This window comes from Coptis chinensis, chromosome 7, assembly GCF_015680905.1.
Source record: "Coptis chinensis isolate HL-2020 chromosome 7, ASM1568090v1, whole genome shotgun sequence".
NCBI classification, from domain to species: domain Eukaryota; kingdom Viridiplantae; phylum Streptophyta; class Magnoliopsida; order Ranunculales; family Ranunculaceae; genus Coptis; species Coptis chinensis.
In genome coordinates, this window is record NC_141462.1 from 95,813,197 (window position 1) to 95,829,035 (window position 15,839).

Sequence of the window (15,839 nt, forward strand, 5' to 3'; positions counted from 1 at the left end):
GTGATAACAAACCCGCCTCTCAAAGCGGCGTTGAGGGCGAGAAGTCGTGAAGAATGCTTGAAGTGGGCGTAATAATACTCGGTTGCTACGAAATCCATTACCGCATCGTAACCGCAGAAAAGGCACAAGCGATGGCGGAGGTGTTAGCGTAATTCCTAGGCCGAGGACCCAAACATGGGAGAAAGAGATGGTCATGGATCGCGAAGGGGAGCTTAACCACGACCCATTGGATCCATGGGATGCGCGGAACGGTTGGAGAGTTTTCGCGGATGGATCGGGCTTCTGAATCTGAGGAACGGAATAGGCGTCGTCTTGGTGACTCCTGAGAACAATAGGTTGGAATTATCGATGAAACTGGGATTTGCGGCTTCCAACAATGAGTCTGAGTACGAAGCAGTGATAGCAGGTTTGGGTATGGCCCAAGATTTAGGAGTGAGCGAACTGTCCGTTTACTCGGATTCTAACCTAGTGGTGTGTCAAGTGAATGGAGGATTCATGGCTCGCTGCCCAAGGATGGCGAGATACTTGGAAGTGTTGCAGAAAAAGGCACGTAAGTTCAAGAATATTAAGTTTGCACATTTGAACCGCGGTGAAAATAGACATGCCGATGCATTGGCATATGTCGCCGCGGTACTACCAGGGACAGAGGGAAGATCTATTGAAGTAAGGGTGTTGAGCAAGCCTAGTACCACGGAAGAGGAAGATGTCTGCCTTGTCGATGATATGGAGCCCAGTTGGATAACACCCATCAAAGCTTTCTTGATGGGGATGGAGATAGAAAACAAACGGGGAAAGATGCGAGAATGGAACAAAGTGAGCCAAAGATACACTTTACTCGATGGGGATCTCAGATAGGAGAAGTTTTGGCGGACCAATGTTAAAATGCATAGGCCACCGCAGATTAAAGAAGTTCGGGCCGAGGTACATGAAGGCGATCGTGGAAGTCATTCTGCATTAATATACGACCACACATCGATTGATCTCACAGGGTATTTTTGCCGCGATATGAAAAGGGATCGAGAGGATATGCAAAAGGGTGTGAAAAATGTCGAGATTTGCACCGGCCGATACATGCTCGGGCGAGCCACCGCGACTGATGTGTTTAGTCCGTGGCCATTCGCCATGTGGGCGATGGATATAGTGGGGCCCCCGCCAACGCAAGGCAAGAGGAGATTTATGTTGGCAAAGAACCGATTATTTTACAAAGTGGGTGGAAGGAGTGGCACCGCAACAAGTCAAGGAAGAAAATGTGAACAAATTTACGTGGGAAAATATAATTTGTAGGTTTGGATTGCCACATACCATCATCGCGGATAATGGAACACAATTTACTGGGGGAAAGGTACGAAAGTTCCTTCGGGTGTTTAAGGTGAAGCAGGGGTTCTCAGCCCCATACAATCTGGAGGGGAATGGACAGGCAGAGGCTTCGAACAAAATTATAATGGATAATCTTAAGAAGAAGCTGGAGGAGCGGAAGGGAGCATGGGCTGACCAGTTGCATCATGTGTTATGGGCTTACCGCACAACACCGCGAACATCAACAAAGGAATCACCATTCTCAATGGCGTATGGGGTAGAAGCTGTGATTCCGGTGGAAATGATAGAGAAATCAACAAGAACCAGCGCAGTGGAGTCAGGCAAAAATGAGGGGATTTGATATTCGCTTTTTACGACCACTTAGAGTTTAGAACTCTCTAAATTGAAGCAAAAGAAATCAAGGTTCCTTACTCACGATCTTCGTTGAGTAGAGTTAGAATAAGGATTCGAACTACCTAAAGTATAGAACAACTACAAATTGGATGTTACAATAAGGGAACTAAGGAGTAAGGGTCTATTATAAATGTTAGATTTTTATCATTCCTACTTAAACATTAAGAAAACATTAAGTTGAAAACATGCACTTGATACTAAAAATAGAAATTTGGAAGAGAAGTTGGAGAGTTAATCCTCCTCATGTGAGCTACCATTAGTGTTGATTTGAAATAGGTTTTATTCTTCCTAAACTCATAGACAAGTCCCTAACGGAAAAATATAATTGATCCCTAGCATGCATGGCTCACTTAAGAGCTCATACATGCTAGCAAGTGAAACCAAACAATGACTTATCTCTAAGCTCATTGTTTGATTTCTAACTAGACACTACACCAACTATCATTTTGGGATAGGATGTAGTGTTAGTTGTTTATCCTAAAAACCTACCAAACTCACAACCAATGTTTTTCCCTCACATGAGTTGGATTAACTCCCCAAAGGGGAAGTTAGCTCATGATCCTTGGGACAAGGACTTATGAACTACTAAAAACTCAAAAGAGAAAAAGAGAGAGAGAGAGAGAGAGAGAGAGAGAGAGAGAGAGAGAGAATCCACAACCAAACTCACTTATATATTTCTAGAAGAACTAGAAGAACAAGTGTTCCTCCATTAAAACTATTACAAGCTTTTTGCAAATAAAATAAAACTTACTTCTCATTTTCACTAAGGAACTAAAATAATGCCATGTGAGGAAAATAAGTCAAGGGAGTAAATGGAGTATCCCCCACCTTTGTCTAATTTCTTCTCCATTTGAGAGAAATCTCATTTCCTCCCACGTGAATTATCAAACCACATTGATTCATTTTTATCTACCACATTAAAAACAAAGTGACATCTTGCCTTTTTCTCACTATTAACACCTAATCTAATTTATTACATGCAAGGTGTCAACTTTGCACCAATAATTTGTTATCTTTGTCTTGACATGCTCCATGATTGATGACTCATCCAATCTTGTGGCCCCGCGAGATAGTGGGTCCATATGCGATCCAATGGCGATCCGGTATTTTGGGCGTTTTTACAACTTCCCGCCTATCGTAGAGTTCATCATACGATTGTCCGAAAGCAGCTCTCTTGTCGATTCGAGTCCCGGGTTCGAGAGGTAGGAGCTTTGGAAGTATGATGCTTCTACGTGGATTTGAGAAAATTCATATACCGTTCCTCGTCGGCTTTATTGCGGGGTTTAACCAATATTTCCATGTTTATCGCAAATACCCGCAAAAGTATGAAAACATATTTATTTCATGATTATTAAACACATAATGAACCAAATTTATATGTCTCAATGGGGTTTCATAATACACTTTTGGATGCTTATCGATTCTAACCATGGAGTTGAACCTCATAGAGGAAAAAGAGAATTGGCGCCAGATTGCGGAAGCATATCATCCGGAAGCTACAAAGACAAAGACGATAAAAAGATGAAGCCGCTGAACTTTCAATGTGGGGATCAGTGCTTTGCGACGGGTTACGCCCACCACCAGAAGGAGAAACGGCGCAAACCGGGGCCTAATTGGGAGGGACCATATGTCGTGACGGAAAAGGGAACTTCTGGAACTTATAAGTTACGGACTTCAGAAGGGAAAATGATTGACAAACCGTGGAATGTAAGAATGTTGAAAATTTACCATAGTGAAAGCCTTGTTTAGTTTTCAAGTGAGAAATGAGGGAGTGTAATAGCTGGTACAGTATATGTTTCTCCATGAATAAAACAAGTCCTTCCACTTTATAGTTGGTATGGAAAGCAGAAGAAAGTTTGACGAACGAACTCCAAACCAAGTTAGGGGCAAACTGAGTTGCCCCTACAGGCTTCACAGCCGTCTGAGAAAGCGGGGGGGATGAGCCCTTCGTGGACTACAAGTCCGAATCAACTTGGGGCAAGCCGAAGTTGCCCCTCCAGCTTCCAGCCGCCCGAGAAAGCGGGGGGAGGAGCCCTTCCGGACTACGGTCCGAATCAACATGAGGGCAAGCCGAAGTTGCTCCTCCGGGCTTCACCCGCCCGCCCGAGAAAGGGGAAAAGCCCTTCGCGGACTACATGTCCGAATCAACTTGGGGGCAAGCTGAGTTGCCCCACAGCTTCACGTACCGCCCGAGAAAGCGGGGGAAGAGCCCTTCCCTGGACTACATGTCGGGACCAACTTGGGGCAAGCCGAAGTTGCCCCTCCAGGCTTCACAGCCGTCTGAGAAACCAGGGGGGAAGGATACCTTCGCGGACTACACGTCCAAATCGACTTGGGGGCAAGCTGAGTTGCCCCTCCAGGCTTCACAGCCACCAGAAAAACAAGGGGGAAGAAACCCTTAGCGCAATAAATGTCCAAATCAACAAGATGGTACGAATAAGTGTCCAATTAGGCGTCACAGCTTAATATAACGCTCATATCGGTGCACTTACTGCAAATTTTGAGTACAACTCAGCTGAGAATAAAATTAACAGAGATATATACAATGATAAAGAGAGGAACTCTAGACTGCAAAGTGATTACATTAAAGACCTGCTGGCCATTCCAAGGAATCAGGTGAAATAGATATTACAATCAAGCACTGTCAAAGTGGGAATCACAAAATGTAAAAAGTACAAAGGGGAACATTTTAAGTACAAAACATCCTAGAATTTACTGAGGCCCTTCGCCAACATTCTGGTGAGCAGGCAATGATTCCTCCTCACCGGCAGAAGGAGGGGGAATATCCACTATGATGGGTGCAGGCTTCATTGAATTAACAACTTCAGTTGGGGAGGGGACCGAGACAGGAGTTGACGTCGATGTAAAAGTGGGGGGCTATTTATTTGATCCGCAGACTCAACAGAAGGAGGCGACCGCCGCCAGAGAGTTCTAACGAAGCCATTGTTTAAGTTCAAGGGCTAATCTTCTTCTCCGCAAGGCTACGAAAACGGCGGTACGGCGGCATCTTGAACAGCCTTTATCAACGGGCGACTCGAGTGGGCTTTAGCTACCCTTTTCCGCTCTCCAGCTTTGATGAAACACCGAAATATAATCACACAGTCTTCGCTTCTCTTGGCCACCTGAAGCGCCTTTTGGGCCTTCACGCCACAATTCAAGAGCATCGCGATCTTTTTCCAACGCAAAGATATTTGGCCTTCCAAACCAGGTCCTTCAAGCTCCCGCTTCATGGTCTCCACAGAGTCCAAATGTGGTGGTGAGACCGCGGATCATATAACCAATATCCAAACGGTTTGAAAAAGGTCACGGGTTATCAAAGAGTTGAAACGACTAAGAAGATGAGAGAAAAAAAAAAGCAGAATAATACCTTTTCCCAACCGTGGTATATGGAGGTTCTATGAGATGCAAAGCTGCCGGAATCACCATACGCTTTGATCTTTGGGCGGTGAGAACCAAGAAAAGAGACGCAAATGATGAGGGATTGTCCAGTATCGAAGTCGCCAGATAGTTACTTCGCATCTCTAGCCCCGAATCGAGGTCGCCATATTTCGTGCACGCCGGTGGGTCAACCCGGATGGTGGGAATTTGTAGAAGGATGGCGAAAGCGATGGTAGGCTGGCGGCAAGCCAGCCAGCTCCATTGGGGTCAGCGCCGCAGCCCTAGCCTTTTAGCGGGGAGGGCTTTTAGCGGTGACTTCAACGGGTTTATCCCCTTCGTGAGTCACTATCCCACAATTTGAGTTTAGAAGAGGCCATGGCAGCTTCTTGAACCGGAGGAGGAAGGTTGATCTAAGTCGTCTTCCCAATCCGCCACAGCAGAGAGTAGGAAGAGGGGGTATAGGGAGCGGAGGGATGGGCCTTGGACGCAGCGCAAAACGCTGGGCTACTCGAGAGCGATATCTTGTTAGTATACTTAAAAAGATTTGTAGGACTTTCTCTTTGGGCGAGGAGAGGATTTGGGGAGTCTCTCTTTGGGAGGGGCTGGGCGATAAAGTGGACCTTGATACGGACCAATATTTTTCAACGAATGATCAAGGAGAAGAGGATGGCCCTTTTCTGGATCTATGCCGAGGACTTCACTCTGTCCACTTCCCAAGTCGCGGAGTTTTTGAAAAATAGCTGAGTAGACACCGTTGTAAAGTTTGGATCGCGAATCTGGGCGCCAACCTGTGGTACAAAAGAGAGACAAGTTAAAAGTAAAGTTAGGAACGAGCACGGCGAATAAAAAGTTTGACGTACCACTAGAAAGGAAACTGAGATGCCTCGAGAAACGCCGAGGGCGATCCAGCGGACGTAAAAACTACCAGACACATATAACGGATAATGATGCCACACTTTATCAGAGGTAGTAAGGTGGAGGATAAAGGACTTCTTCTGCGGACGGGTACAGAAAGACTGATATCCTACACTACCAAATTTGGTACTCTTTTTTATATAGTAGTGAGCTATCATATCGCAAAGTTGGATTTTGGGAGAATTGGTTTTGTTGTAATGATCTGCGGCATATAAGTTACGCCAAAAATTACCAATGCCTTGGCAGGGGGGGATGTTGAAGTGGTTACATACTTCGACATCAAGGAGAGTTAATGGAAATCGCAAGCCGGCCGCTATTTGACCAACAGTTGCAATGAGACAACCAGACCGTGGTGGGACTAGATGCGGGAAATGGGAGACGCCAGGCACGTGCTCAAGGATCACGGGCGGGGGATGCCATAAGCAGCCTTTAATCGCATCTAAGTGGGCCTACAGCCGGTAGGAGGGGGGGAGGCAGAGTGGTTTCCTTCCCGAGGTGGAAGGTTCCGCGGCTGGCTAGCAGAGCCCGGCCGCTGAATCGATATGTCCACGTGGTGTGACCGCTAGATCCGAGCGGAGGACTCCGATCCATCGTCGGTGGTTGAGGAATTAGCCGATCCGGACTCGACATGACAAAATTAAACGGCGGAGACTTCTAAAACCGAAGAACAATAGTGAAAACAGGCTATGGAGGAAGAGAAATGGGAACAAGAAAACGATGGAGAGTAATCGGAACAATGAAAAACTAAGTGGAGGAAGACAAACCCGAGGAGCAAAGCGCCAAATAGCAACGAAGAGAAGTTCGAATCTTGCAGAAAATCGAAGACCCAATCAAGATGAGACGGGAAGAAATGGGGAAGAAAACTGGAAGAAGAAGAAATGAAAAGGGTTTAGAGACGAAGTTTAGGGTTTTAAAGGAAGAGAGAGGTTTGGGCGGGATACTAATCGACAAGGGCAAAAAGGTTATTTCATCGGGAAAAGAACCAAGAAACAAGGGACACGTGGGGCCTTGAAAAGTGGAAAAAGCAGCTCGATCGCGCGGCGCTGAATGACAAAGCTCGATGCACGCGGCGGATCGAACATCGAGAGGTAATGATAGCGCGACGTGCCATGAGGCACGCCACGATGTAAAAGAAATGGGAGATTTTCTGCGTCTCAGTAGTTTATCCGCTGGACTTAAACGCGATATCGCGGAACATCAAACGGACCGGAGGGCATCATCTGATAGGACGTATTCATGACACGTGGAGTTATAGGTGGCAAGTGGGTCGTATGCCGGGTAGCAAAGAAGAGACCTAGTGCAACGGGTCGTGTCCGCGGTAATACAACTGCCGCCGAGCCGCCCTATGTCGCCGTGAGAAGGAGTGAGAGCGATTTAATCAAGCTCATGAACGAGATACATCGCGGAACCTAGTAAGGCATAGGATTCCGTGAAGTGTCGGGGGCCTAAATGAAGGTGGATTCAGGAAAGAGGCAGGAGGAGCACAGTAGCCAGAACACGATGCATAGGGAGACGGTTGGACAAGGGGCAGACGTGGGACACGAAAAAGATCATGGAGAGCGGTTAGAGAAGATGGAGCGGTTGGAGAAAGAGAGCGGTTATGGAATATAAAGAGCAAGGAAGAGAGGAGAAGAGGAAGAGGAGAAAAAGGTGAGAAAGAGAAGAGAGAGAGAGAGAGAAAGTAATAGAGAGAGTATGTGATCTCAGTGGTTGTAAAATCTGATCATACAATAATTTTTTCGTAATTCATTTGGCTTCACTGTCCATACGATAAATTGGACTTGTTCCATTGTCGTTATGGTATCTCTCATCATCTCTAATCATTTTATAGGTATTCGTTGAACCTTCTTCGTTAAATTGTGTTTTTTCTACTCGACATATATAACTCCTAAACACAATACGAAAAAGAATATAATTTTTCTTTTCGGTGGCATCTCTCTCACTGTCTCAATATATTTTTCTTTTTTATTTCTCCTGATTTCTCAATTCTCTTTTTGACTTTAATTTCATTTTGTTCCATTGATTTTTTTTTACAAAGTTGTATTTTATTGATATGAAAAATAGATTATACAAAAGATTTAGAGAACAAACGTGCTACAATTTGTTTTTAAGAAAAAAAAAATTGAAGAAAGCTACAATCCTTATATATAATAGAATTAATTATAAATTCTGAGGGAATTTATTCTGGCTATGAGACACTAAATAAAAGGACTTGGATAAAAATGATGATTATTCTCAATATTCTTCCTCTTTTTACAGTTGACTCCCACCCCCCGTATTTTTTATCCAAAGACATGGATGACGTATTAGCAGTTCATTTTGGGAAAAAATCAACGAAAGTGGTGAAATAATTCTATTTTGATCCACGACTCTCATTCTTTAATCATTAGAAACAGTGTACATATTTTCTTAATTTTTCGGAACATTTCATCTCTTGAATTTGGCATAGTTGCTAGCTAGGTTGAATAAGGAAAAGTAAATACAATATTAAAAAGACAATAAAACGACACTCCTTGCACTTCTTTTTGTAACATTTTAACCAAATATCGAGAAATTTGTGTCGGAATTGGAGTTTTCCCCCCTTACTCGCGGTACAACTGTTCGAAGTTCTCTTACGGTCTTATGGAGTAGGTAGCTTAAATGCCTACCTTCCAAACGAAAATGCTACGGAGATAACTACATCCAACCATATTTGTGACAGCCCAATAAACAGATGCCACGTTGCATCGAAGAAACAAAAACTCTCTCTTCCGGTTTTTCTTTTATCTTTTTTCTTATACACAGGAAAAAATAAGTACGTAAATAAAACTTCACCTAGAAAATGAATTTAAACCTATTTTTTTGTAGATATAATATACTCAATATTAAGATCATTTCTACAAAATTTCAGTTCATTTGGAAACCTCTAACATTGGTAAAAAAACAATTACAAAAATTCAATATTTCTGGACCGTTAGATTTCTTTTTAAAGATGACAACAATTTTTATTTATGTTAGAGGTTTTCAAATGATCTGAAATTTTGGGAAGATAATCATTATGGTGAGTGCTTCATAGCCACAAAACATTAGGTTTGAATTCATTTTGTAGGTAAAGTTTTACGTACGTACTTATTTTAAGTTAACTTAAGTAGTTACTTTTTAGAGAATTATATATATAAAAAATTATCATATGAAACTAGAGGTAGGAATTTCTCGATGGTTTTCTCTCCCCATTAGCCAACAACGAAGACAAGTATTGATGGCGTTTGCTACTTAGGAGATATATCTTAATCTAAAAGAACAAAAAACAACCAACAATCAATTAGATGCTTGAAGCCTTAAACCATCTTTTAGACCCAAAGTCCCAAATAGCAACCGCCAAAAGTTTAACAAATCAATGTGTAGAATTAAACAACTAATTAAATAGACAAAACACAAGATTTATAGTGGTTCGTGCCATTGTGGCAGCCTACATCCACGGAGAAGAAAGAGATAGTATTGCTTGGTTGATTTGGTTTTGTGTTACATATGTGTTTATATAGCACAACATGAGTGCATATTTGTGTCTATAGTTTCCAAAAGGATTGGAGACTTTCCTTTATAGAAAATATATGAATCGACAAATCTCTGTCAAAACCGATTAAGATACCAAGGCCCAATTAGTCTTGTTCAAGGCGCGACCAGCTCTTGCCTTGTCGACCTCCAAGACCTTTCCGTGCGGACTACCAACTTGGCCTTGCCTTTTGGCGACTAAGCCTTCTCTTTCTTCTCCCACACTCCCCTTCAAGTTGGTGCGAAAATATCCAGCGAACCCAACTTGGAGAGAATATCATGGAACTTGGAAGCTGGAAGTCCCTTGGTAAAAATGTCTGCAAGCTGTTGGTCAATCACTTCAAACAAAGGAGTAGTGACAATGTTAGACTATACTTTTTCACGCACAAAATGACAGTCAATTTCGATATGCTTAGTTCTCTCATGAAACACCGGATTTGCAGCAATGTGCATAGCAGCTTGATTATCACAGTAAAGTGTAGTTGGCAGATGCAACCTAAAACACAAATCCTTCGTAAGAGCGAAGCCATATGATTTCACCGGGTGGTAGAAACTATAACCCCCGTACTCGCTTCGTGACTAGGACGAGCCACTACATACTGTTTCTTGTTCTTCCAAGTAACTAAATTACCTCCCACAAAGGTACAATAATCAGAAGTAGACCTCCGATCAACTTGACATCCCTTGCCTAATCAAGATCATGTGGTAATAGAATAGATGTATGCTCATTTTTCCGCATCCAAATACCTCTGCGTGGTGACCCTTTCAGATACTGCAGTATTCTAGAAACTGCATTCATATGTAGAGTCCTTGGAGCATGCATAAAACGACTAACCAAGCTCACTGCATAAGAAATAGCTGGTCGGGTAATAGTTAAATATATTAGTTTACCAACTAATCGCTGATACTGACCAATGTCAGTAAGAAGATCACCAGTGTTATCCAACTTGGCTCCACTGTCAGTTGGCAAATCAGATGGTTTTACCCCCAACTTTCCTGCTTCACTCAAAATATCCAACACATACTTTCTTTGATTTAGAAATGTACCTTTTTTTTTAATAAGCAATTTCGATCCCAAGAAAGTACTTCATAATACTCAGATCCTTGATGGCAAACTTCTTGTGTAATAACTCCCTTGAGCTTAGAAATCTCGATAAGGTCATCACCTATGATAACTATGTCATCATCATAAATAATAACAGTAACCAAGCCAGACCTGCTAGATTTAACAAATAAGGAAGGATCAACATCACTTCGCTTAAGGCCAGTCATAACTAGAACAGAACTAGGCTTAGCATACCACGCTCGTGGAGATTGTTTAAGTCCATAGATAGCCTTTTTTAACTTGCATACTAATTAGGATGTCCGTGGGGCTGCCTCATATACACTTCTTCTTTAATATCTCCGTAAGAATGCATTTTTCACATCCATTTGAAATAATTTCAGTCTTAATTCACAGCTAGAAAAACAAGAACTCTAAACGATTCATCTTTGCAATTGGTGCAAAAGTCTCCTTGTATTCCTGACCATAAGTTTGGGTGAATCCCCTTGCAACAAATCGAGCTTTAAACCTATCTAAGGAACCATCACTGTTGAACTTGTTTCTGAACACCCACCGACAATCAACAGTTTTCTTTCCGGCCATACGGTAGCATAACAATATCTCAAGTTTTATTCTCGTCTAGAGCACAAAGTTCTTCTTGCATCGCCTTTCTCCATACTGGACGAGAGTTAGCTTCTCTAAAGTTCTTGGGTTCTTGCACATCATCAACTATACTTAAGAAAGCATGATGAGATGATGTGATATTGGCATACGTTATATACTCCTGTAGAGGATATGTAATATCATGCAAAGAATAAAAATTCATGTGAGTCACTGGAAGATGCCGTTCTCTATCAGATTTATAGTAATCCTTGAGAGTTACTGGAGGTCATCTCTCTCGTTCAGATTGTCTAGAAACTGGAGGAGCTAGAGAAGCGCAGAGCGCGCCCCACCCTTAGTTTGCTCATCCTGGGAGCGCGCCCGCGCCCCATCTACTGGATGTCGTGGATTACCGAGCCGCCCCCCAATATACTCGGCCAGGGGATGCCGCGCCATTTTTTTTAGTATAGCCCAATTCTTGATGCATGGGGACTATACCTTCACTAACCATTGGGACAGGAACAATGCCTTCACCAACTGTTGGGAGAGGAAAGAAATCTGCCGTAATAACAGCTGGGAGAGGTGCCAAATCTGCCAAACACTCCCCCTCGGACCGATTCCCAGGCACAGCTGAATCGTGAAAGAAAGCTTCAGATTCCACAAATCGGACATCATGAGAGACAACCAGTTTCCTTGTCGCAGGATTGTAACATATGTAGCCTTTCTGTGTTTTAGAATAACCAACAAACACACATCGAGTAGCTCAAGCATCAAATTTATCTCGATGAATAGCTTGCTGATGCACATGACAGACACACCTAAACACTTGCAGATGAGAGAGATCCAGCGGCCTAACTTTGAGCACTTCCAATGGGGATTTAAAACCAAGAACCCTACTGGGAAGACGATTAATCAAATAGGCAGCAGTTAAAACGTCATGAGACCAATAGTGCTTATTAGGAACATCCATGCCCAACATAAGAACACGAGTGGTCTCCAAGAGGTGTTTGTTCTTTCTTTCAGCCACGCCATTCTGCTGAGGTGTGCCAACATAGCTAGTTTGTGATAGGGTTATATACTAAAAACATTACTTTGTATTAACTCTAATTCTTTATATTTTGAATGAGAATCATATGGGCAAATATTATGCATATTATATATGTTATTAGTTATATGCATACGTCTAATACTTTATGTTGTAAATGATATGGTGTGTGGTGACACACAGAATATCATATCATCGGTACCTTATAAAGTATAAGTAAACGTTCACAACCTAGATGGATTTGGACAAACAATTGGTACGATTGTAATATAATATGGTATTAGTCTATCTTGACTACAGGATTACACTAGTACACTTTGTGTGTATTGAACATGACCAAGTAAGGTTGTTTCTCTTTATACTGACTATATAAGAGAACAAACACCTCTGTTATTATGGATGTTTGTCTTCTTAATCCGGATATAATAACGGGCACTTACGAGCATTGTACATTACTTTAAATCATCAATGAGTGAGATTCATTTGTGAATCAACAAACTTGATGGATTGGGTAATGACATTGTATGTAAGGTGTGTTATTGATTATAGAAGGAATCCGTGACCCGTAGAAAGTTAGGCTGATGATGTCCCCTTGAGGAGCTCATAAGGATTGTCATGTAAATCCTGCAGGTGGATTTGATCCGATATGACAATAAGGTTGAGTGGTACTACTCAAGGACATAAGAAGTTGATTAATGTAATTGTCAGTAACTTGACTTAATCAACGGGCATTCGATATCTTAAACACGGGGAGATCAACAAGCATATAATATGGAGCCCATAAACGTAAAACGTAATTTAGGATTAGGGCGGTAATGCAACAATGACCTTTAGTGGAATAAGTCATTTGTTGACGGACTTAGGCCGTGTGTTCTGGGAGAACATGGGAAGCCCAAGCCCGTCAGGAGGTCCAACCCTAATTTCTCCTCATGGTCCCTGTTGTAGCCTATAAATAAAAACCTCTTTCTCTGGCCATTTTTTTACACAAGAAAAACTCAGGTTTTGCTCAAGGAAATATAGATCCAAAATCAGTTCTAACTTTGTGAATGAGAGAGGCCAAGAGAGAAAGAAGAGGTGGAAAATCGTGCCCACAACGCGCCCAATCTAAGGATAGGAATACAATAGAAGATCAAGAGGTTGCTGATTTCGTAGATCTTGAATTCTCAGAGATATCACAGCCGATCTAAATGTATGAATTTCTAAACCAAACCGTAAACACCCTTTATTCCGCTGCGCATAGGTTTTCGCAGTTCGTAAATCATTCGGTGCTACCATAACGATTCCTACAGTTTGATGAATTATCCCTTGGCTATGAAGATACTCAGGTAACATACTTTTACAAAACTCAGTGCCATTGTCAGATCTAAACATCTTGATATTAGCACCAAACTGGTTAGTAATCATAGTATGAAAATCCTTGAATACAGTCACAACCTCAGTTTTCGATTTCAATAAATATAATCATATATCACGAGATTTATCACTAATGAACAACACAAAATATTTATAGTCATCATAAGAATTAACGGGAGCAGGCCCCCATAAATCAGAATGAATTAACTCAAACAACTTATTTGACACAGAATTCGAGTTTGGAAATGATAAACAAGTTTGTTTAGAAAATTGACAAACATCACAAACATCATCAGAGTTTAAAGAAACATGCGAAAACATATTTGACAGGACATGACTAGATGGATGCCTAAGTATTTTATGCAAAATACGACTCTCAAGTAAATCACTAGCTTGACACGCCTTCTTATGCAACTTCAACAAATAGAGTACATTGGAATAAATTCCTTCACTAATCATCCTCTTCGACTTTCGATCCTGAAAGACGACAAAGTTAGGAGAAAAAATGACATCACAATTTAAAGAATTGGTAAGTTTTCTAACAGATATAAGTTGAACAGGGAATGAAGGAACAACTAGAGCATCACTCTTGATACTTTGATCAAAAAAATTCACTTGACCACTACCTAGAATGGGAACGGTGGAACCATTGGCTATGTAAATATTATGATTTTCAGTTTTGACACAAAATTATGGATGAGGCCGGGGCAATTAGCCATATGATCAAGAGCCCACGAATCAATTATCCATGAGTTAATGTTTTCTGGCATAGTAAAATAGGCATGTAAATTACCTGACACATGAGTTGAGGTAAACTGACCTTTGCTAGAAGACATGGACTTAGTGAGTTGTTGGAGAATTTGACTCAACTGATGACTAATATCTAAGTTGGACATTGATGTCTCGGTAACAGCATCATGCTCTTTCTTGGACAGTTCCTTTTCCTTCTTAAGATATGGATATAATTCCCAACAACGGTCTTTGGTGTGCCAATTCTTTCCATAATGATCACAGTGAGACGGTTCCCTTTTTCCCTTACCCTTTTCAAATCCCTATAACTTCTTTCTAAAATCGTTTTCTGCAAGTAATACAGTAGATTCAGAGATTGATGACTTTACCTTGGAGTTCATGGTTTTCTTCCTTATTTCATCCCTCTAAATAGTTGCACAAACAGCAGCAAGTGATGGAAGAGTGATTTCCATTATAATATTGCTTTCCAGATTTTCATATTCTGGTTTAAGACTACGAAATATTGTGAAGATTTTATCCTCTTCAGCCCGTTTCAACAGAGCCTTTGCATTAGTGGTGTGTGGACGATATATGTTTAACTCATCCCACAATTTCTTCAAATTCCCAAGGTGTTCTGTAAAAGTCTTCTCACCATGTTGCAAAATACCGATTGCGAGTTGAAGTTCAAACACACGAAAGCATAATTGTTCGGGTTTCCATATAAATCTTCAATTGAATCCCACATCTCCTTCAGTAGAATCGAGAGAAAGTAAAAATCCCAATAGTAGACTCCATAGAATTGAGTAACCAAGATCGAACAAGCTAATCATTGGAAACCCAATTCTCATATTTCGCATCATCAATGGCGGGACACACCTTTGCACCATTAATGAACCCTAATTTTCTCTTTCCACCAAGCGATAAGCTTAAACAACCCTAGACCAAAAGGTATATAGTTCGTTCAATTCAAGAGAATCGGCCAGCGACTTCAATCAGATTAGAATGGTCTCTGTTGTAAATGGCCGGACTTTGGGTTTGGTTTTGGATCGGACATAGTGTATTGTGTTTATTTAAATTGATTTTGAGAAGAGATTAAGCGCTCCGCTCTGATACCATGTAGAATTAAACAACTAATTAAATAGACAAAACACAAGATTTATAGTGGTTCGGTGCCATTGCGGCAACCTACGTCCACGGGAGAAGAAAGAGATATTATTGCTCGGTTGATTTGGTTTTTGTGTTACAGAGGTGTTTATATAGCACAACATGAGTGCAAATTCGTGTCTATAGTTTCCAAAAACTTTCCTTTATAGAAAATATACAAATCTGACAAATCTCTGTCAAAACCGACTAGGGCTAGCAAGCTCCAATTAGTCTTGCTCAAAGTAGCGACCGTAGCTTTTGCCTTGAATTGGTCGACCTCCAACCTTTTAAGCGATCCACACCTTCTCTTTCTTCTCTCACACAATGTGATCTCCCCATTTATGATTTTCTCTAGTTCTATCTTAACTCCAAACTTTAGGTTAAAAAACAAAC

The 15,839-nt window shown here is 41.5% G+C and overlaps 1 protein-coding gene across 1 annotated transcript; it reads left to right on the plus strand.

Moving 5' to 3' along the window:
* The first annotated feature begins 882 nt into the window (after nucleotides 1–882).
* On the plus strand, nucleotides 883–1,657 carry LOC147490255 (uncharacterized). The gene is made up of 2 exons (XM_086574835.1): nucleotides 883–989; nucleotides 1,285–1,657. Exons 1-2 carry the CDS (start codon nucleotides 883–885, stop codon nucleotides 1,655–1,657), a joined length of 480 nt encoding a protein of 159 aa, XP_086430961.1.
* The last annotated feature ends 14,182 nt before the right edge of the window (nucleotides 1,658–15,839 follow it).